Source organism: Xiphophorus couchianus, chromosome 1 (assembly GCF_001444195.1).
Source record: "Xiphophorus couchianus chromosome 1, X_couchianus-1.0, whole genome shotgun sequence".
Lineage (NCBI taxonomy): Eukaryota > Metazoa > Chordata > Actinopteri > Cyprinodontiformes > Poeciliidae > Xiphophorus > Xiphophorus couchianus.
The window spans coordinates 2,189,931-2,213,762 of record NC_040228.1 but is presented as its reverse complement, the minus strand read 5'-3'; the positions used below and the strand labels follow the sequence as shown (position 1 = coordinate 2,213,762).

Genomic DNA, 23,832 nt, shown 5'->3' with positions numbered 1-23,832 from the left:
CTGCTCCTACGGTATAAAATGCTTTTAAAAAGATGACAAAGAAATTACCAGAATGACCAGTGTACAGAATAGACACACTGGACTATTTGGAAATTTTTCCTGATCACAAGAAACACAATCAGTCATAATGTGTAAATGCTATTCACTCTCTGCCAAGCAGCTGACTGAGAGCTAGCTAACTGAGCAGATAGTTTGACTTATTGGCCAGCTAATATAAGTCTGCTAGGAAAAAGTATAATAACCCGTGGAACAAACACTCACAGTAATACTAATAGCAATATCAGAAACATAAATGATTATTACAACTGTAAAAACCAATATATTTATGGCAGCAGTAGGAATAGTGGTTGTTTTTCTGTTTTAAATAAAAGCAAATAGGTATTTTTTGTTTGTTTTGTTTTTACAGATTTCTGTACAAATAGCATGTTATATTGAAATGTTATGTTGAAACAGTAATATTTTTTCACAAGGTTATGATAACATAATAAATCAAATCAAACTGTATTTGCATAGCACATTTCAGCAACGAGGTATTTCAATGTGCTTTACATCATAAAAACACAAAAATACCAAGTCATAGAAAACAGTCAACAATTGAGAAATTACATTTTACAGCCATTACACATCAGATTACTGATTAATGTTTCATTGATTATGAAAACTCCCTCTGGTCCAAGCCATTTGATTGGATTCTAATGCCACATAGCCAAATAAAAAATAATAATAATTAAAAAAAAACTAACGTTTTTCCATTTGTAAAATGAGACACTTGTTAGTAGTTTCCTTTGTATAGCATGCATAAACAGTTTAAAATTGCTCTAGTGTGTTTAAATGTTCTTGACTGACATGAAAGCAGAATACATGTGCTTTACACAGCTCGTTTGACCTTTTTTTCACTCACCTAAACGGCATAATAGCAGCGTGCTGCCATATGTCGGACTAAATAAGCAGTCTGAGGAGTACATGATAAAACATCAAGCAATTCACCAGCTCATATGTAATGCTATAATGAAGCGTGTCCCATCTGTCTCTGTTTGTATCAATTCTGTGTGCGTGCATGTGTGTGTGCGTGTGTCTCAACGCAGCTGTTTCACAACCAGAGACTGAATGAGTTTCTCTAGAGCGTTAGGGAGACACAACAATGTCGCTCCATCAGCCGGAGAATCTTTAACTGATTATTTGATTCCAGGTAAAAACACAAGATGAAGGTTTGTCCAATCAGAGGAAACATCTGGCTAGACCCTTGTCTATTTGCTGATCAGTATTGGCAGATATTATTGTTGAAGGTATATAAAATATGTGAAGAAAAATGCAGCTTGGGAAGTTGCTGTAATCATTCTAAGACCGCCATGCATCTTCCTTGCTGCTGATTGGTCGTAACCCCAAGAGCAAAGGTAAGGAAGACTAAATATAAAGTAACATTATGCATGTACAAACTAATATTAGTACTGCAGCTACTAATATTAGTTTGTACTAATATTGCAAACTAATATTAGTTTGTAAATAACTTCCTATTTCTAACTTGCAATAGGACGTTAGAAAAGTAGCTCCTTAAAACACAGGTGCCATTGTTTCAAAAGTCATAAGAATGATTTGTTACTGAGATGTTGCTACCATTATGGCAGAAAAGTATCCTGCTAAGTGTTTTAAGTGCAATTTACTGTTGCTTTACAAGTCAACAAGATGATTTAACAAACAGCATCTCAAACAATGAGAAATAATTGCATGTGTTCAGAAGAAAGCAAGGTGAAAACCAAACAAACTTGGTTAGAAGTAAGCCATACTAGCATGCATTCCACGGATAACTAGCTCTGAACTTTCTGAGGCAAAAAGGTGTAATTTATAGACACTCTGTATCAATATTAAACAAACTCTCCGCTGACTAAACTGAAAATGGAAAAATGGATTATTTTTGGTTAAATGATCGAAATATATCAGTGGATTATTTTCAGTTAAATAAAAGAACAACAATAATCTTGTTGTTCTTGAACAAGATCATCTTGATGAACAACAAGATGATCTTGTTCATCTCATCTCAGCCCAACTTTAACAGCCCATGATTCTGCAGAATTTCAAGACTCATTAATAGCTGCAGAGAAACTAAAACACAAAGTCTGGAAATTCAAAGGCGCCCTCTGTGAAGACTGAAAACCCCCTCAGTCAACTGTTGCAAATGGGCCTAATTACTTCCTGTGTAACAATACAGCAGTACTCTCACGAGCCGTAAGAGCGTAGGTGAGACAAAGAACGCCAGCATCTATTTTATGTCACTGAACATTATGGCACAAAGTTACATGACACTGTGTCAGTCCAAGGCCAATTACAATAGAATGAAAGCAATGCAGGCAATAAAAGGTTACTGTACAGGGTAAGGTGATGGAGAAGACATTAATACATTCCAGGAACATTTCAGGCTTTATCTTTCACCTGATAACATACATGATCAGAACAGAGGGAAGTATTGGAAGGAAAGGGAGGAATACAAAAAAAAGACTGGGACGTGGTTTTGCTGCCATCTGCTGTCGACTAAAGGCACTCCACAATTTTCAGCTAGGGTTAGGGTTAGTAAAAATGTCAATTCTACTAATCCAAAAAACCCTAAACCAGGCTTGAACTCAATTAGCGAACTTGCTTTGTTAAATTATTATTTAACCATTAAATTATTATTTGAAAAAGCTATAGCTTCATTAAACAACTGAAGAATCCTAAATGGACTTTTTAACGAGGAGTTGCAGTGCATATAATTATGCTTGACAAAACGAGTTCAAAAACATAAAAAAAAGCATGGATGACATTTTTATTAGCTGAAGCTCCATCTGAAGAAAGGTAAAGGGCAGTTAATAAAATAGGCTTCCTAATTGTTCTGCGAGAACAGAGAGAGAAATTTACCATATGCTAATGTGACTTATAACCTTCTTTTGCTTTCAACAGGCACCCAAAGGCCATTAACACACTGGAAAAAAGAGAAAATCCTTCTTAGTCCTTCTCTTCGGCTTGCCTCCTTTCTTCTCATTCTCTTATTCCCTGCCCTCATTCTGAAATTAATCTGCAAAAGATTTGCCATTAACAAAGAGCATTCTGGGAGCCGCGCAGTGGGAGAGGTCCTTGGCTCATGATGCAGAAAAGGACGGAGGAATGAAAGGTTCAGGCGGTTCAATGCGGACGCAACAAAAGACAGGAAGAAGTGATGGAGAGAAGAAGAGAGGAAGCCAGTAAATAGCATACGCCTCGCATCATTGTCTGGCTCTCTGACTTGTGACTCAAGCAGCGCCCATCCACAAAGGGACGGAAAGAACTGAGTCACCTGTAGCTTTTTCTCTCTCTCCTCACCTCTCGTTTTTATTCAAGCACTCAAGGATAAACTCTGTTTGCTCTGCTTTTCAATTTCACAAGGAAGAACAAGAAGAAAAAAACATAGTGAAGTAACAAGGGATCTGACTCTGGGTGAATTCAAATCTTTGCTACTTATTCCCTTTCTTAAGTTTCTTACCCAAAAAACATTTTATTGACAGAATGTCATGTGGATAAAATAATACACTGTATTAAGATTCTGTCCACTCAACAAAAATTAACCCAGTTTATTCACTGAACAAAAGATATAAACAAGTCAAGCAGCACTGAGGAGCTCCTGCTCTAGATGCCACCCAGGCTTTCTCACTACTATGAATTTTCCTCATTGCCACCTTTATTCATTTAGTGAGCCTTACACGCATGTAGCCACTAGGCAGCAATTAAAATAAGACTTTAAAATTATGTTCAGTTCAGTTAAAATCCAATCTTTCTGAAGGAAGTTGTAGTCACCTGCTATTCTGTGGTGAAGGATTATTGAAGACTCAATGTAGTATTTGGAATAGGTCGTTTGAAATGATCATCTATTTGATGATCAGGTTTGAAACATACAGACTGTCACCACAGAAATATGTGATTTTTTTTTTTTTTACTTTAACCCAGCCTATGGGCAATGTCATCAAGTCACTATATAGGCTTGGTGTAGATCTGATGCAACAGGAAGGTACATCAAATCCACAATATTCAATAATAAATGTTCTAAGCACACAGTTGATTCAAGCTATAGTGCAGTCCCATTGATCTGATCTGACTGTAGGTTGACAAATATTTTTATTCTGTTTGTTGCAAATGGCATTTTTAGAGCCAACCATATGGGAATGGTGAGATATCAAAATTCAATGCACCCACCCAGCCCAGTCAGTCATAAGTCAACTTCATCTTGACAGAAAGTTTGTCAGCTACAACCTTGTGTGTGGACGTTTTTGCAATTTCATCTTCCATGGTGAGAAGTCAGATTTTGAGGCTTGGCCACACCCACCTGCTTTGATCATTCAAAAAGCTTTTGATAGCTTTCATCATCAATGCCTTAAGACTGAAGGGTAATACTGACAGACTCAAAGTCTGTAAGTGGAAAAGTGTAGAAAGTGTTTGCTTACTACAAAAAAAGGACAAAAACAGATCTAGATCAAATTCTTTTGAGATATTTTTAATCCCTTACCAGACTCCTAATTCCAATCATAATTCTGAAGGTTTCAGATTAACATGGTGTTCACTCTGAATTCAACAGTCTGGACCACATCAAAACTAAATGTCTGAGGCTTAAACAGAGAAAGTCTCCTTGAAAATCTCAAGTAATGTTCTCATCATGTGCACCAGATGTGACATGCATATGCCAAATCTTAGCCATTTTAGATGGGAAGAAATACAGGAGCTAATTAAATCCTTACCAGAGATTTACATTTTTGATTACATCCCACAGACATTTTAAAAAGAGGTGTTTTAAATTTATATAATATTTAATAATAATATTCAATTTTGCTCCCTCATCCACATCTGTTAATAAGTGGAAGCTAACCTTTTGGGTTTCTCTGACAGTTATACCATCTGTCATTTTATTCAGTCAGTCTCTTTCCTTTCATCCTTTTCATGTTATTTGTCTGATGCTTCAGATTTTGCTCCATCAATCCGTCTCCTTCTCCCCCTTCCTTCCTGTCAGTCTTTTCCAGCAACTCCTAATGGTGCAAAATGTTTAATCATCTTGCAAATTTCCTTTTAATCATATAGCAAAACCCTCTTCCTTTAGAAATCCAATTGCCTAAAGAAACATTACAAATAGGTACTCCCTTCCCTTTTCAGGCGCCCGTTGTTGCTAATCTCTTCCACCTCCTCTTGATGCTTCGGGAAACGTTAAATTACTTTTAAAGACTTCTTATTCATCCATTGGTTCATTCCCTTCTTTTGAGGAAAAGTGTGTCATCTCCTCTTTCAATTCATTCTCGCCTCCTCTATATTCTTCATTCCAACTCTTCACAAAATGTTCAGTCACATCTTTTTCATCCTTAAATCCTTCTTCCACCCAGTTATATAGTATATACTCAATCATCTGGAAGCTTGCGTTTCCAATCTTCCCTTATGGTCAGTCTTGCTGAAACTTTTCCCTGTTTCTCTGAAAATATGGCAACACTTTCAAGTCTTTAAATGTTGACAGAGTGAATATGTCTTAATATTGACTAAATGGTCCAAAGACGTATTTTTCTTGACATATATTTTAATATGTTTATCACAAGTTTAGGTGTAAGCTTGTCTTAGCCAGGACAAAAAATACTAAATAATAAAACACAAAATCTGTGAAATGAGCTAGAATTGAAATAAATGACTTACTTATTTCAGATAATCTTTCCTACATGAGCAGGGTATTTCATAATTGCTATAATAATAATAATAATAATGTATATTTAAAACAACTTGTATGTATTTTTCATTTTGCAAATATCTGGTTTGTGAGAAAATATTGTTCCTTTTATGAAATTATGATTTATGCTGGACAAGAAACACTTTTTATGACTTTTCATTTTTGAAAACAGACTGAATGTTGGATCTTGTCAAACTGATAAACTGCCTGTTGTGAGTTTGCTGCCTGTTCTACAGCTAAAAGACTTAATGGCACGCAAGTTTAAAATGAGAATTGTTTTCATCCAGCATAAATACATTATCATTTTTCACTATTACACCATCAATTTTTGTTTTGAATTATTGTGGCTATCGTGGCTCTACAAAATTAGTTTGGTTTATGTGGGACATGTTAACATCATACAATGATTTCTAAGTTAGAACCCCATTTGGACCCAGCAGTTTAGCTTGCTCTAAACACTGTAGAATATCTACATGCAAATTTAGGATTAGCTCTCTAGACTTAATGAGTCATGTCTAAAAGAAGTTCCCACATAGCCTTTAAATAGGGTCTACTGCACAGTGATTACTTATGAAACATGCTGGATTTAGAAATGTTGGCAGCCTTTAGTCGATCTCAGCACAAAGTGCCCACATTCTCTAGGGAACACATAAAGACCATTCTCTTTAACTTATAATGCTAGCTGCTGCACTAATTGCTAATGTTAGGCAAGAGATATGATAACATTGAGTAAAATGTCCAGTTTCTGTGGCTAACTATAACAGCTAACTGTTAATGCTGCTGCTCACAGAGCAACACTGAAAGCTAACATTAGCAGGCTAATTAGTCAGGCTTTGCTGGCTAGCTTGCACCCTGCTAGGATTTTAGCATGCCAACTTTACCTTTAGAGGAGTGTGATGACAACAGAAGTAAGCAGTATAATTTAGCTCTCAGCACATAACTTTCGAAGAAGACAGATTCTTTTCATGTGAATGAGAAATGAGTGTAAGTCCCGAGACAGGGAACAGACCGGTGACTGCTCCAAGCTCCAGAACTTTCTCTAGGATTTTATTAAAGGGACTTTAAACCACAGGAGCGATATGACAGAACATTTTTAAGGTTTTTAAGATAGCAGGTTCTTAAAACCATGGTAAACCCTAAGACAAGAAACTGGCCCATGACAGGCTAATAAAACACTGAACACACTTTGAAAACTGGACAGAAAAGTCTGACGGAAGCTACTCATGTAAAAGTCTGAAGCCTTCTCTCATGAATGTATTTTTTTTTTTTTTTTACAATTTTGAGAAAACTGGTGAATTTAACACAATTTAAACATGTACATAAAATGTGGGTAGCACTGCATACTTCCCGGATGTGTTGTAATTTTAAAGACATAACTCTTCTAAAGAGAAAAGAATACAACAACCAAATAAATAAATACCACTCACAGACAGACAAATTTCTTCTTTCTGACCAAGACATTTCATACTTCATAAAAACTACTAAGAAGTCTTCATCGGTTCTCTCCTGTTGTTCTCGAACAGCACACATGGAAAAAGGTTCTGTGCGAATTATAACCCAAGACCAAGTTCCAAGACCTTCAAAATCAGGATATGGAAGAACATAATGATGCAATTTTGTTCTTGAAACTCTGGAAGAGAAAAAAAATATTCTACTTTCTTGTGACTTTGTCTTGGATTTAAAAGATCCGATTTGTGAAACTGGATCTCCAGAGGATAAATGCTTTCTGATCTGCTACCGGCTTCATAAGAAATGAGTTAAAAATATGAAAGAAAAAAAAATCTACCCACATTTTATATATGCATTCATGGCACAGGACAAAGTAATTACAAGGAGCCCTTAGCATAAGGACGTCCAGTCTGCACAACCGGTCATTCTGCTCACGCCATCCCTCCAGCAGGCTTTTTATTAGAAGTAGGAGTATGTTGGAGTGGAGATAAGACGGGCACTACAGCACATCTCAACACAGAGGGTGGGGGTGGAAGTAGGAGAGCGAGAGAGTCACATGAAGGCACCAACTGGTGTGTACAACAAGCTCTCCCCTTTCCACAACTATAATTCCAAGGCTGCCCCACTCCTATCTGCAACCCCAGGAAACTCTCAGGGTGCAATTTACCGCGTGCACTTCGCTGATAATACTGTCTCCAGGGCAGAAAGGAGAGAGTGATGGGCTGGGATAGAAAACAGAAAAAAAGACAGAAGAGGATGGAGGTGGTAAGGAGGGGGAGGGGGGAGCTGAGAGAAAGAAAGACAGAAAAGCAAGAAGATGAGGGAGGCAGAACACGGTGACAAGGAAAAGATAGAAAAGAAACAGGGAGGAAATAGGTGAGGATAAGAAGGGAGGAGTGAGGCAGAGTGAGTATCACCATGGAAATTACAAATGCAAACCCGAGAAGCAATTTGTGTCAGTACAAAACACTCCAACTTGCAATTTGGCTGGAGAAAAAAAAAAAAAACAGCAAACTGAATCATGACTTGACTCCACAAAAGCATATCTCCTCCGACTCACAGACACTCAAGTTAATTAGTTTTTTTTAAAACAGTTACACCACTGAACTTTTGTAAAACCTTGATTCTGCAGAAACAAAAAATGAAAAAGAAAAAAAAGGAGAACAGAAACTAAAAACGCATTCCTGCAAATGAAAGACAGCAGCTCCCCCTACAGGTTATCCCTGTGATTGTTCTAGGATGAAATCCATCACATTCATAAATAACATGTACTTTCCTACTGAATGTGGTGATGTCAGGATATCCTATTAATAACATTTTATTTATAATGCACTTTACATGTAAATCTGCAGAATTAATATCAATGAGAAATTTTGATAGTTGCGACAGAAAAGACAACAAGTACCTTCTACTTATGTTTTTCTCAGAACCAAGACTTTTGTTTCTATAGAAACTGAAATAATACAGAGATGATCTCAATTATTATGAAATCTGATTAATTTACTTTATTTCTAGGATTATAGAAGTATTTTTAATTTAACTGTACGGTGTTTTACAGAATAAGGTACAAAAAAGTAGTCAGAACAATGAAGACGAAAGAAAATAATACATTTTAACATGCTGTGGTGGTGAAGGGGCAAACCATGACCCCTTAGTCCTCGTGGCGATAGCCGCAGGTTGGATTACCGGCCTGGTGAAATTTGCCGCATGTCTTCCCTCTCTCATTACCCGCTTTCCTGTCAAACTACTTTCAAATAAAGACCACTAGAGCAAACAAAACCTTTAAAGAAAAAAAGGCTCAAACTCAGCCTGATTGGACAGAGAGGATCTGTGTCAAATGTTCAAATTCTTTTATCTTCTGAGTAAAGAATTATTCTAAGACAGATTACACTAAGGGAAAGATTTCTCAGGAGGATGGACTTTGGGTACTGTGATTTGATTGAGAAGGTGTGTCCAACAAAGAGAGACATTGTGAGGTTGTTGTGTGTGTGTGTGTGGGGGGGGGGGGTGCGTGCGTGCATGTGTGTGTATGTACCAATTCTTTGGCCTTCTCTGCTTCCTTTCGTGCTTGTTGTCGTTCTCGGCTCATGGTTTTAACCAGCTCCTCTCTCGCTGCCTCCCTCTCTCTTTCTGCCATCTTGGCCAGTTCATCCTTCAGTATCGTCTGCTGCCGCTCATACCTAATACAAATTACAACATAAATCATAAATTATTACAGAAAAGGCTCCATTTTCTTACGACCTGACAAGTGTTTAATCCTGACTATTATTGTTACACTCAAATGGTTGAGATGTCTCCGCAAGTCAAATATTCACAGTTCAGGCCATTTGTGAGCTTTTTTCAAAGATGTAACTATAACATTTTACTATGAATGAATGAAAGATATTTCTACGGTGGTCAAGCTTTATATGCATAACCACAAATTTGATATTATTCCTTTCCCTAAGTATTTGTCCAGATTGGTTTAAAGATGGAAATATTCCATATTGTTCTAGTCTGCATTTTCCCATTAGATACAGGTGACCAGTGACAGGCAATAAAACTACTTCAATAATTTATCAAGGAGCAGAAAATGTCAATAGCAACAATAGGTACACTGCAAAAGCAGAAAATCTTACCAAGGATTGTTGGTCTAGTTTCTAGTGCAAATATCTTAGTACAGCTAAAATAAGACAAAACTAAGTTACAAGTAACTTTCCAGCAAGATATAGAAGTAAAATAAGATAGGATTAAATAACTCCTTATTATTGATGAAAAAAGGACTAGTTCCATTGGCAGATTTTTTTATTTGTAATAGGAGAATAATTGTCTTGTCATAAGTTATTGACTGCAGACTAAATAGAAGACATCATTATCTCCTCCAGGCAACTAATAAGTGAGGTAGCGACAATACATAAAGCTAAATGTGATCATCAATGCTGCGTTTGTGTACCAGGAATAAATGGGTTTTGGATTTGACCGTCTTACCCACCTTCTCTGTTCATCTTTAGCGAATGTCTTCCCGGACTTGCTGCTGGGTGGGGCCCGGTGAGGGGGGCTCTGCTGGGCCTGAGAGGCTGAGCTGGCACTGCGAGAGGCACCTGGTCACAAAGCCAAACATTTCATATGAGAAACGGTGACAATTAAGCAATGCAGTACTTTCTCTGGTGAGCATTAAGCTCCAAAGACTGAATTCTACATGTTGAAGAGCATAATTCATATTTATAATTCATATTCATGATTCATATTATAAATATGAATTTAGGGGTGGGTGTGGGCGTGTGTGGCTGTGTGTGGGGGGGGGTGCGTGTGTGTGTTTGTGTTTTCAAGAGTTCGTTACTGACACACTCTGCTTCTTCATGCTATAATTAGAAATGATCGGAACACTCTGAAGTTTTTCCATTTTAAAGTCCAACATGAACAAGAGAGTAAAGTTCAGATATGATCTTTTGCTAACAAAAAGTTAAACTCAAACTTTTACCTTTTTCTTTCTGAGGACTTGTGGCTGAAGAGGAGGATTCTGGAGGAATGTTAGCCACTCCTCTCATCCTCTGGAGAACGTCCTCTGACAGCTGCCAGGAGAAAGAGGAGACATTTAGGAGCTGGGTATGGAGCATACAAACCAACAGTCTACAAACAACATCATATCTAAATCAACAAACATTGATAATATAATATGGAACAATAATACACAATATTTGGTGGAGATTTATTCAAGAGAAACAGGTCAGAGCAACTTAAATCTGAAAATACAGACCAGGTCCCACTAATACAGCCGTTTGGATGTTTCTATGGGAAACGGTTAAACATAGCTACACATAAAACCGCAGAGGGCAGGGCCATTCACTGACACGCTCTATGACTCATTAAATCTGAATGTGCAACCAGAGTTGGCAAACACAGTTATCACTTTGACTTTTAGCTCTTGACAGATATTTTTGGACAACTTAAGAAAACCTAACTCCTGAAATAGATAGAATCTTTTAAATTCCAGTGCGTCGTTAGTCTAAATTCTGAAATAAGTCTTAAAAACAATCATCAAATATTAATGCATCAATTGCTGTGATCCCACAAATGCATGAAAACAACCCCAAAGAGAAAACTCTGGCTGGACAAAACAGCGCGGACAAATTCTGGTCGCAGATGCTTGCGAGTTAACAAATTGGGTGGAAGATGTTGGTTAACAAGAGGAGAATAAGCTTACATTTGTTGTCAAAGCAAAAAAAAAAAAAACTGTAATTTTTTTAAACAACTAAACAGTAGTTTTAAAAAACTACTGTTCAGTGTAGTATTTTTAAGTAGTTACATTAAAATAGGTATTTGCACAAATATGACTGGAACACGTGAAATGTTGAGTCTCATTTGGTAAGCCAAAAGAAACGTTTAAAACAGGAATATGGACATACAAAGCAACTAAAAGGACAAATGGCACATTGTACTTTGTCCAAACGTCTTGCCACAATGTAGCACAAAAATATACCGTCCTTTCTTACTTGTGGTTAATTATAATGTAAAATTCCGACACGCAAACTCGCCCTCGAATGCAGCACTGCTGTGCTTAAGCCTTTCACCAAACTCCATTCAAAAACTAATCATTTTAAACCCTCAAAAGATATACAAAACAGGCTGTGATGACATTTACTTCTCAGATGAATTCATGACAAAGCAGCAATGCAGCACGCAAGTTCATCTACAATAGTGACCGTACTTTACGTTCATTTCGCATCATAATTGGTAAATATACTACAACGCTCAAAATAATAAGGTGTCATAAGAAAGTAAAGCATATTAGTCTAGATAGAACGTTTTTAAGCCGATGTTATCTATATACCTTACATATTTCCACATTGAATTGGCCATCGGCTACGTAAATTAGTTTGCGAACGTTGAACTGCTACGTCCCTCTTGTATCCAATGAAGTCTGGCGAAGAGGAAAAGTGACCCTCCAGGGCTCGTGAATCAACCTGCTCCACCACCTTCGCAGCTCCTCCATCCTCCTTCACAGGTGGTACACCTGACGTTGCCCACGGTCTGAGGGTTTGTTGTGTATGTGCTCTGGAGCAACAAGCTTCCACCTGGCCAGCATTAAACTATCGTCAGCATGACTTATCGGACGCTAGCTAAATTAGCATCACCTTTATCCCGCGGAGAATCCTGACTCTGTCTTCATCATCCACGCCGAAGGATACTTTCCTGGTCGTACTCTCTCCCGAGCCCATGCCTCCTGCTTTCCCCTTTTACCTTACTTTTTAGCTGCTAGCTGAATATTGGCGCTATCATGAAACAGTGTTAGTGTCCTGCCCAATGACAGAATGTGTGACAGATGGGAGTACGGGTTGCCAGTTTTCTGTATTATATCCTCCGTTCTCTGTGGCGTTTCAAACCTGGAGGATAGATTCCCACAAATGAATCAACCCAAAGAAGCGACTAACTGGACATCCGTGTTTTTTTCAAACTGCCGACAGGTATAATTCATTGAGTAAAATTAATGTTTGATATTTACGGGATTATATCTAAACCTGGCAACCCCACTGGCAGTTCATTCATGCAAAGCCTGCACATGGCCATGGGCGGCCAAACGTTGTATGAGGTCCTGATGGTGAATCTCATTCAGGGACCCAGTTCCAGCTAAGCCAATCAAAACTATAGAACATTTGATTTGTTTGATGACCTAATGATTTTTAAATTTATCTTTTTAATCAAAAACTTACAGTTAACTTTTACTGGAGTGTATCAGTCATCAGTTACTGAACTCGGCTGCTCAATTATGCCTGAGTTTCCCACACAGATTTTTTAGCTTGAAGAGTGTTCTTCATGTATTTCCAAATGCATTTGTGTAACCAACCTGAAGCATTTTCTACTACCAATGGACTAGTTAAATAAAGTTTAAACTGTACATAAAATAATTAATGTTACATGTTTCAGAAAGAAACAAATAAGCTAACTAAATCTTTTAAATATATTTTTTCAAACTAAGACCTGGTCACAATTCAATTATGCAAAAGATACATGTCACTGGGGCCAGCACAAGGTTGTGTAAGGACTAAGACAAATATTAGAGGGCTGTCCTGCAACCAGTCAGGATGGTGGTGTGTTTGAGTTTATTCATATGTTGGTACTTGAATCTGTACATCATGTAAAACTCAAGTAGAGATAGGAGTGGATTCAAATAAGAAAACCAGCTGTAAATTCTAATTGTGGTTCTTTTGGCCTCAAACTCGCCAGGTGATCAACACACCCAAAGTTTAATTATACCTCATCCTGGCTCAGAATGTGACAATACATTCTACGCAACAGTGGCAAAGACAGTGACAGACACAACCATTACAAACTTTGTGTGTCAAATAATTTATTTGTACCCCAAACACAAAACATGTCTCATGCTAAATGTCAGCGGTCTCCTGTTTACTGTATGCAAAATAAAAAATCAAATCAAAGGGGAAATGCACTTAGCTTAAAGAAACTACATCACATAAAGGAAACCTGGTCGAAGTTAAACAAAACAATGTAAGAAGTACAAAACACCTGTGTCATACTGCATGTACTCCACAAAAAAATAATGTCAGTTTAATAGTCATGCTACTTTATATAAACTGTATAATAATAAGAACAATGATACCTAAGATCTACATAGTGTCTTTCAAGAAACTCAGGGATGTTTTACATAGAGTGCGTAATTAAACTCAAGGAGTAAAGTCAAACAACGTTTTGAAGAGCATCTTGTAACTCAGATGAGAGAGAGGTTGGTGCAAGCGACAGAAAATGAACACATGACACACAGGACTGTTGGGTCTGACTCAGTGTGTTTGATTGAAGAAGTTCTGACAGGTGCCCACTGCCTAGGACACTGAGGGATTTGCAGATGAGAAGATCTTGTAAGTGATGTGGTATTTGGCAGGCAGCCGGTGGAGATTTGGGAGACAGGGGGTGATATGTTGGTAAGGCTTAGTGTATGTTAGTCGACTAGCGAATGAGCTTTGGACCTGCTGGATCTGGTCCAGGATTCTGTTGGAAATCTCCAACAGAGACTACAGTAATCCAGCCAGGCTGTAAAAAAGGCATAGATCAACCTCTCTGTTAAGGTCAGTTATCGTTAGCTGACTGTAGACAAATGTTGATGTGTAGATGAGAAAAAAACACCTTTGTGAAAAACTTGATGTTAATCTGGAATAAAGTATGGAGTTTCCATTACAAATATTGGATGTTATCCTCTCCAAATTTTTTGATTATTAGTAAATTATCTGTGATGGTGAACAGTAGGAATACGAAACCCCACTTTTGAGGCAGGCCATCGTTAGTGTTTTCATGAAAAAGTAAAACATGAACTTATAGTTTCTGACACTTAGTTTGGGTTGATGAGTTTCCGGGAGAAAACCTGGACTACTTTAGTTACTTACATGTCAACATTTAAACAAACTTGGTAAGAACAAAAGTGTGAATAAAGATCTAAAAACAGGAATACCCCAAACATATCTATGCACAGGGAAAGTTACAGACCAAATGTTGGTGTCACATCTGACTTTGTAAAGTGATCCAAGACTCTGATGTATTTGAATGGATACTAAAAGCTGGGTAAACTGGCTCCTTAAACACAGTCTTAAAGGTGTAAAGGTGTTCTCTGTGTGATTGGATAGTGTGGAAAGATAGGGTTCCACCTTCACAGTCAAGCACAACCTCAATCTTAGATGGATGTTGGAACGTCTCCCCCAGCCCAGCATTGCTAGATGAAGAGTACGCAGTTAGCTTGCCGTTTTTCCACTGTAGTCTCCAGGACACCAAGTTGTTCCCCAGGCGGCTGTGGTCTCCACGGCGAGGGATGGTCTTGTAGCACGCGCCAAGGGACCACATGCAGCTGCTGCCCATTTCTGCCACCCAGATATGCGTGCCTGTGGAAAAACCCTGGCTGCACAGGATCTGAGGTGCACTCAGGAAGCGCTCCGGGTGGTCTACGTAGGACTGCTTGGAGCTGGTGCATCTGACTGTGTGCAGGTCGTTGGACACCAACAAGCAGGGGTGGGCAGTGCAGACGTTGAACGTGACCTCCAGAGGGTTGAGCAGGATGTGAAGGGTGTCAAGGAGACGGACCATTTCTGTGCGGAAGTCGATGGTTTTGAGGTCTGTCTGGAGACGCTTGGTGTTCAGGTCGACCTTTGAGGAAATCGTGCTGGGAAGACTGCCTGTGGCAGCATCTCTCACTTTCTGTTCAATCATCATGAATCTGATGAGCAAAAAATAAAAAGAAAATTATATCATATCCAGTCATAATGCAAATAAAAATATGCATGAAAACCTTAGACTTTTAATAAGCACACACATAGATATCTTTTTCTGCAAGATACTATTTTTCAGAGCATATACAACTAAATTGTACAAGTATTTTGAAGTTTGTCTCTCCCAGCTTTGCACATATAAAGACTGGAATCTTAACAACTCTTCTTAGTGCAATAAACCAAGTTCAGTCAGACTAGATGGAACCACAATTTTCAAGTCTATATTTATCTAAAACAATACATTGCTGTTGTGGCTGCATGTTTCATTCAACCACAATACAAATCTCCGCCTCTGTATCAAATCAAGTTTTCTTACAGGTTTGCACTGGATTTACCACTATCCATCTTCCCATCAACCCAGAACACCTTATTTGTCCCTGCTGAAAAAAAACATTCCAATGGTATGATGCTGCCACCACCATGTTTCACAGTGGTGACGTGCTCAGAGTCATGTGCAGTGTTTGTTTTTCTCTATACATCATATTTTTTTCTACAAAGGGCCAATCACTCCCTTTGGTCAGTCTCAAGTTCAGAATCATCATGAACCAAAAAATTCAATTTTGGCTTCATCTGACTAGAGTATCTTCTTTCACATGCTTCACTAGTAGGACCTAGTTGTCGAGTTAACACGCAAGACTCCACAGCTGGTTGGGCTAGATTTTAGAATGAGATATTAGATTAAAGAATGTTGAAAACTTATGCTCAGCACTATTTTTAGAAGAAATTATTTGTGAAAACTTAAAAAAAAAAGTATTGTCCACCCAGTTAACAGTGGTACATTACTTGATGTTGGTCTATCACATGACATTCCAATAAGACACATTAGGAACTTAAGGGTTGTAAACAGTCCCGGCTCCAGACGAGTTTAACAGGGGGGGCATCGACTTATCTTTTTTTTGGGGGGGGCAAAATGAATCTACGTAGCTGAACGTAGACAACAACATCAGTAGTCTACAGGCTACTTGTTAACAAGCTTAAAGTGCTGTATTGTTATTAGCTAGTGATCTTTTAGCTAACATTACCTGCATCCAGCAGCTTTACTCAACTCAGTCGGTTAGTTTGTTGGGAAAACTGTGCAAAGTTCTTTGCGTTTTGCTGGTTTGCCGCATGATTCTAACACACCTGTGTAGCTCTGCACAGCAGGAGCAGCAGGTCTGCTTCGCTGCCGCACAGGTGTAAACCCAGCGCGAGCGTAGTAACGCTCATGTTGCGTTTAAAGGCGGCTCGGAAAAACAGGTTACGACGTGTTAACAACAGATTAACACGTCGTAACAACAGATGCCCTCTGTCACTGAAAACAGTGACAGAGGGCACAGATATGGGAAGTGCGGAAGCCCCTACTGTATCAAATTGATATTGGAATAACAGAAAGTTGGCCATTCTAAGGTAAAAACAACAAACAGCTTCCAGTCCAGGGGGGGCACGGATGACTCTGTGGGCGGGCAATGCCCCCCAATGCCCAAATATTTTTGCAAGACACTGTAAGAATCACTCAGTAAAATGTAGGACAGATTATGTTTGTACCTGTGTATGAAGGCGCATGTGTCTGTCTCGCTGAGCACCTCAGATGCACAGTTCTGGGCCTCCTGCAGCAGCTGCTGCTGCTCCTCCAATGCACTCACTCCAAGCTGCCAGCTTTTGCGCCGCTGCCCTCTCTCCTCCTCCAAAACCAAACGCAGTCGCTCCCTGAACCTGAAAATGTCATGTCACCAATAGGTTGTCATTTTCACTTTACATTAGTATATTAAAAGAAAAATTCAATGAAAACTGGCGTGCTTTTCAGCTGGACACCAACATTCTGACAAGATTGTACCACCTGATGTTATATAAAAGTTTTAAAATCAAGTAACTAAATCCTCCTTATTACTGTCTGCTGAATTAACTAATAAAAGGTTTATGGGTGGATCACTGTATCACTGTCATTAACCACATTAGTGAAGTGCCAAGATGGGTGTGCATTTTTTTTCTACAAAAGTCACTTGCTAAACCTGCTACTCAAGTTATTACCAGCAGCTAAAGACTAGATGTACTCACGGTAAATTGGACAAATCAGTACATTGCGTAATGCAAGGTCTCTTTCATTTTAAAGTGAAAGCAAAAGGTCATTTCTCCAGAATACACTGCAAGCTGATACACAAACGTTGTCCTAAAAATGTTTTAGTCTTGTATTTATGCATTAGTTTAACAAGTCATTAATAGTTCAAAAGTAATTTTGGCATCAACATTTAACTCTTAATCCAGAAATCCAGGAATCATCATGCTTCTTTTCCATTTTAATTTCAGCTTATGCAAGAGTAAAGATTGCTGAGGATGCAGTTTGTTATTTTGTTTTACATATATTTTCATTTGTATATGAAAATATATTGATATTTACAAGCATGACTATATAATGCTAAAAATTATATAAGCTCTAGAACTGTTGCAGAGCAGGACTGTGCTAAAAATAACTCACCTGAAACCAAATCACCAGTTGTTCTGGTTTACTAACGAGCTACTGTTAGTGCTTCAGCACAGCTAGCTAACACCTCAAGGCAGAAAAATAGCCACTCAAAGTTGTGTAAATGAGTTTCTTCAAAAGGCCGTGAGATTTGTTTTGAGCCTGTTGATTGGTTCTCACCCTGTACGTAACATTAAGACATGTCTTATTGTGGTGAGTGTCTGCAGTATTTTAAATTCTGAGGACCATGAGGATGTCGTCATCATTTGATCAGTAAAACGTTTACAACTTTGGTTTGACCATGTCTGAAAGCTGTTGGCTTTTATTCTGAAGGCATATATTTACTGTACTCCTTCCTAGAAAAGCTGGCAGTGAAGAAAATTCATATGGGATTCGCACAACTGGAATCCATGTTGGCAGATGCCTCCATTACAGTGCCCATTTCTTATAGCCACTAAGTTCAATGATTCTTTGACAACAAGTAAATAGTCACCAATTTATACCAATCCAGCATTGGTGTTGTGCTTTTGTTCAGCATTTAAATAGACCTAATGTACAGTAGCACCATTTTAAGCTTCTATCAATATACAGGGCCTTACCTGTCCACTATTGAAGCCATGCTATCCATAAGTGAGACTGCCTTGTTGACCATTTTATCTCCGACAGCCTCGGAGGCTCCCTGGTCCTCTTGTGTCTTCTGAAGGAGGCACTCTGTTAGTTGCAGTCGGCTGGAAACCACCTGCAGACATGCAGTTAATGTGTTGACATTTACGTCGTATGGACAGAAAGAGAATCTGGAAAAACAGGATGCAACTTTCTTGCACAGCATAGAACAAGTCCAAGGATGTACACTGATGTTCTTTTCTAGATATCTTCTAATAGATGTGTTTCTTCTACACTGAATAAAGATTAAGATCAACTGGCATTTTTAAGGCAGTCATGCAGAACCTAGAACTGTGCATGACTTGTCAGAAGTGATCACACTGTTCTCATCAACGATAATCTGTTGTGTCTGCTTTTGCATTGTTCTCAGTCATGTTTTACAAAACACTGCATGTGAACCATATTGGGACCAGGAGTTTCCCCCCCAACCTCATAGAGGCCATGTCTCTGCCCAGAATATTCTTGTCATTCCAACTCAGCAATCTGATAAAAAATCCAGAGTAGTTATTAGAATTATAAAAACTAATGTGTTTACCACTGAACTGAGGGTAATGTCCTTAGAACACCATAAAAAACTTCACATTGTCCTTTTTTTTATTTGCCACCTGTACATAATAAATATATTGTCTTGTGTAAATCTGCTAGTTCTTGCGTCCTAAACACAGTAAATGTAATCAGGTACATAAAAAACTACCTTGCCACGGCTCTCCAAGGCTCGTCTCATCTCCTCCTCTGCCACACTGACGGTGAGGACGTCGTGGTTCTCGTTATGGCCTTCCAAACATGTGATGCACAGAGACTTCATGTCATTAGAACAAAAGTACTCAAGTGGAAGGTTATGGTCAGGGCAGGCCCTGCTCCCCAAATCCTTCTGAGGTTCCACCAGAGAGTGAGTCTTGAAGGACTCCCTCTCGTTGTGCTTCTGGAGATGCCTGAAGCACAGCGACACCTCACACTTCAGACAGGTCTTCACCGCCGGAGTCTTGTCATCTATGCATTGGTCACAGAAAATGACATTGTCTGCCTCTGGGTTCGCAGGTTTGATCACATCCAGGATCTCTTCATAAATGTTTTGGGAAGAGTCTTGGAAACCCTCGACAATGTTGGAAAGTTTGACATTTTTCTGCAGGGTATCGACGCCGTCATAGGTCTCGCGACACTCTGGGCAGCGTAGAGGTTCTTTGTCGCTGTATGTGGGGTCAGCAGACTTGGAGATGCAAGCTCGACAGAAGTTGTGCCCACAGGGTAGAACAACTGGATCATTGTAGAGCTGAAGACAGATGGGACAGCTCAGCTCCTGGGCAAGCTGATCCTCTTGCTTTGATAAAAACATACTGAAGGTTGAAAAGAATGGCAGTTTTTTTCTCTTCTGGTTGTAGTTTCTTTCTTCGTGCTTGTCTCTCTTCTTGAGAAAACCTTTCATCCATCCAAGTGAGCAACTAGTATCTTATCCTTATTTCTCATTAAGAGAATCCACAGGTGGAGAGACAGGTACGGCAAAGAGCAAACAAGAAACAATGCTGCCTGTTCTTATCTAAGTCAGAGGTAGGAGGTGCCAAACTTGTTCGCACAGCAACATTCCAGAGTCAAGATCATCTGTGATGCCTGGAAGTCACACCAGCAATGGGGTTACTATTGACCGGAAAATACTCTGCAAACATCCATAGGACCTTTTTAAAAGAAAATGTCAGCAATTCTTCTTTCTGGAAACCACCAGCTGTGATTTTAAAGCAGTGATGTAAGAACAAATACATCCAGCTTCAGGAATGCCCTTGTATCTTCCTAAACTGGCTTAATTAAAACAAAACATACTGAGCAAAAAAGAAAATCTTCATCAAAATTCATTAAATGTATTTGGAAACTTTATATCTTCTTGGTGAGAATAAAGATGCTGTTATTGCTTCCGTGTTGATATACAGCAAAAAGGGGAAGTTCATATTTTATGTATGAGTAAAGTCACATCCGCTGCAAATTCCTTGTTTACTGTAAATGTGCCAACAAACAAGAGAAGGGTGAGAATATATGGTATCAAAGTTTCTGTTTGATACCAAGATCAAATGTTGAGAAAAGTTTCAACTCAGTGAAGATGAAAATTCTTTCCCTAAAATTAGTAATCTGACTGCTTCAGAGGGCTGGCTGCAACTGTTTCCAAAATAAGAGGCAACTTATTGCCAACTTGTAGCCAAAATCTCCTTGTTCTTTTTCGTCTGTGTTTGATGTAAACAATAATTATAGGACCATGAGTTTACTTTTCAGCTGACACGCCTTATTCCACTCGGTGATGTGCAGAACAGCAGGTACACAGGGCAATGACATTGACATGGATAATGTTTTTGACTGTTTTGTTGTGATTTTTTTATTTGTTGATTACATGCTATTGTTCATGATCTAACTCCTGAGCATTCCTTTAAGTGTTTTTTTTGTTGTTGTTTTTCTGGCACACCTTCCTCTGTGAACCAGACACCCGGTTGTTCAGGCAATTCAAGCCTTTAGAATAAATGGTAAGTTGAAATGTCATTCACTCTCATGAGATGCTGGGAATTTTCTCTCACGAGTGGTTTACAGAAAAAAGAAAGTGGTAAAATAAAACTTTACCACTTGCTGAACGTTTTGGCACTGCAACAATTTCAGCAAGTTCATCCAACTTGGTGATGGTTCATCCGACTCAAAACATCTGGACATGTCTTCCAGAAATAATTTCTATGTTTTGTAGTCAGGGTAACTAGTTAAATGTAATAACATTTGCTAAGATTTTGAATAAAAAACTTTACATGGTGGAGCAGTTTTACTCTGCCATGCGTTTTACTGTTAATATTATTTTTAAGTAACAGTATTGTGAACCAATTCTTTATTCAGTTGCTTCACTGGATAAAGAACAAATACCTTTTTAACTCTTACATGAGTCCAATCTTTAGCTGCTCTACTAACCTCTGGTTGGAGGTCAAGTTGCAGAAATATAAATCACATACATCTTAGTAAAGGATATTGTGCATCTATTGTCCTCAATAAGCATTACATGTATATACAGTTGAAACCAGATTTTTATATATACTGTATAATTTTTTCCTTTCAAACTAAAGTTGTTCTGTTTGTTAAAACAAACCATTTGGAAACAGTAGAACCATTTGGAAATGGTTCTACTGTTTCAGGCCTTCTGAATTATACACTGCCAACATTTGATGCTTTAATCACTTTGGAGGTGTTTTTATTTATGAAAATTCCAGTGTGAGTTCTACGTTAATGCACCACAGAATCACACCAGGGAAATTAGGTGAACTTGTTTTGACACAATACAAAGTGTGTTATTGCATGAAAGTCATTACAAAGACTCTTGGCATTTGGGGCTGGTCAAATGCCACAGACAGTAGCAGTGCTGTATTTGGATATTAGTCTATTTTTCTCTGTAACTGTGATTTTAACATTCCGTTTGAGTTTGTTTCTAGTGAGGAAATAAATTCAATGTTGAACAAACTACGCAAAGCCTGAGTTTGGCATTTTGTAATCTTTTTTAAATGAACCACCTCAGTTGCACATTCCTCTGGACTGGAGTATTTTTATAGCTACATTTATTTATGTTGAAATTGTGCCCTTACTATACAGTATGTTTATTCTGGTAATATATATTTTATACTGTTTTAGTGTGAGTCTATTTGCTGCTGTTGCACAGAAATGCCCCCATTATGGGACAATAAATGATATTTCTATTCTATTCTATGCTGTATCCAGGACAACAGCACTCTCCTTGCTGTATTATGCTTATTGTAATGTTTGATGAATACAGAACTACTGTATGTCACTGTTCATATTAAATCCCATGGATCAAGTCTCATCTATTAAACTAGATGAGTGAATACTTTTGTCATTATAGTATACATGTAATTCTAAATATTCTGACAAAACAAAAATGTTGAGTCCATCAAATGATCTTTCTGCTACATCTACAATAAAAATATGATTCAGAAATAAGCCAAACTGCACATTAATGTATTATATTACAAGTATTATAGCATGGTAGTGATGTGTACATCTACTGGGTTAATTTCAAAGTCTACCTTCATGAACCTTTGACCCATTAAGTGAAATTCTCCAAAATACAACAACCTGGTTTGTGCTCTGACCTAAGTCAGCCGCGTTGCCCATATTTTCTTTGTAATAACCGCATGACAGACTCAAGACTTTACAGGATTCTATGAATTCAGTCTCTACGTTTTGAAGCCTGTGAGCATGGCCTGTTTGTTTTCTCTATTCCAGTCAGTCTGTCCTCGTATTTCCACCTGTTTATGAATTCCACCCTGCTCTCATTGTTTCCTCCTCCTTAAGCGTTCCTTCTGTCCTCATGTCCATCTGTCTTGAAGATTCTTGTTGTGTGTGCACATTCCAGAGGTGGGGACTCGAGTCACATGACTTGGACTCGAGTCAGACTCGAGTCGTTAAAATCACGACTTGAGACTTGACTTGAAAAAATGCTCAAAGACTCGGACTTGACTTTGACTTTCATGCCATTGACTTGGGACTTGACTCGACTTGAAGCTGTTTACTTGAAAAGACTTGATATTTTTTACTCAAAGTCTTAAAATTTAAAACACATTATTTATAAAGTGGCGTCATTAATTAATGTCACTCATTCCTTATCAATATGCGCAGACAGTCACTATGGTTTTCCTCTCTCCTTATGTATGTATGTGTACGTAGCTGCAGCACAACCAATCAAATTAACAGGATTTGGACGTTTAAAAAAACGCGGCAAAGCTGCAGAGCTCAGGGAACGAAATACGAAATAACCGCTCGAATATGCTTCCGCGAGTAATTTCTTTTGGCTACGTAGGTTATGAACTTTCGACTAAAAAACGAACTGCAACTTGTAAAACATGCAAGAAGAGAATATCGGATGGAGATGCCACGACGTCCAACTTTGTCCGGCATTTGAAGCTTCACAAAGATCGGTAGGTGGCGCTTTTCTTTTGCTGTAAGATAGTTGACTTTAGCTAACTTCGTGTTAGCATGTGTACTCCGGGTTAAATTGGTGATTATTTACCATAAATCCGGTCCTTCAAATGCCTCCACAAATAATGTGCACCGTGTTAGCTCAGGAAGCCGGTGGATAGTGAGCGGGGCTCCGGAACAGAAAGCAGATTCTGGACCTGAACACAGGGAACAGAGTCTCTCTGTCCCATCATGATGATGAGCCGGGTCTAGTATCATCTAAGGATGGTTGTTGTGTTTGAAGACATCTACGTTGGGAAATTATATTGACAATATATTGTTTTGACAGGTCAGAGAAAAGAGGAAAAAACTGCTGTTATGGTTCTTTGTATTGTGCTGTGGAAATGTCA

At 38.4% G+C, this 23,832-nt stretch overlaps 2 protein-coding genes across 5 annotated transcripts in view; both read right to left on the bottom strand.

Moving 5' to 3' along the window:
• Positions 1 to 12,469, bottom strand: part of LOC114143853 (MICOS complex subunit mic25a-like) — a 71,814-nt gene extending 59,345 nt beyond the window's left edge. The window contains exons 1-4 of one of the 3 annotated variants that reach the window (XM_028016213.1): positions 12,265 to 12,469; positions 10,611 to 10,701; positions 10,122 to 10,230; positions 9,186 to 9,330 (exon numbers count right to left, since the gene is read on the bottom strand). In XM_028016213.1, coding sequence (XP_027872014.1) covers positions 9,186 to 9,330; positions 10,122 to 10,230; positions 10,611 to 10,701; positions 12,265 to 12,348 — 429 coding nt within the window. In that variant the 5' untranslated portion in view covers positions 12,349 to 12,469. Of the gene's footprint in view, positions 1 to 9,185; positions 9,331 to 10,121; positions 10,231 to 10,610; positions 10,702 to 12,014; positions 12,204 to 12,264 lie in introns of those variants that run through there. The other 2 variants (XM_028016221.1, XM_028016229.1) reach the window with 2 other exon arrangements.
• On the bottom strand, positions 9,875 to 20,018 carry LOC114143849 (E3 ubiquitin-protein ligase TRIM7). 2 transcript variants are annotated; one of them, XR_003595337.1, is made up of 5 exons: positions 19,194 to 20,018; positions 18,436 to 18,575; positions 16,924 to 17,091; positions 13,680 to 15,347; positions 9,875 to 9,887 (listed from the first exon to the last, which is right to left on the bottom strand). XR_003595337.1 is itself a non-coding variant. In XM_028016193.1 (4 exons), the coding sequence occupies exons 1-4, from the start codon at positions 19,920 to 19,922 to the stop codon at positions 14,639 to 14,641; spliced, it is 1,746 nt and encodes a 581-aa protein (XP_027871994.1). In that variant the 5' UTR covers positions 19,923 to 20,018; the 3' UTR covers positions 13,459 to 14,638. The 2 variants fall into 2 exon arrangements, 1 of the variants encoding a protein (XP_027871994.1); XM_028016193.1 differs by lacking the exon at positions 9,875 to 9,887 and having other exon boundaries at positions 13,459 to 15,347.
• Between the last annotated feature and the right edge of the window lie 3,814 nt (positions 20,019 to 23,832).

Excerpts from the sequence above, each read along its gene's own strand:
- LOC114143849 (XM_028016193.1), bottom strand. The coding sequence starts at position 19,922 with ATGAAAGGTTTTCTCAAGAAGAGAGACAAGCACGAAGAAAGAAACTAC. Across the intron at positions 18,576-19,193 it reads CCTTGGAGAGCCGTGGCAAG|GTGGTTTCCAGCCGACTGCA; the intron begins GTAGTTTTTTAT and ends GCATGTCTGCAG. Across the intron at positions 15,348-16,923 it reads ACATGCGCCTTCATACACAG|ATTCATGATGATTGAACAGA; the intron begins GTACAAACATAA and ends TTTGCTCATCAG.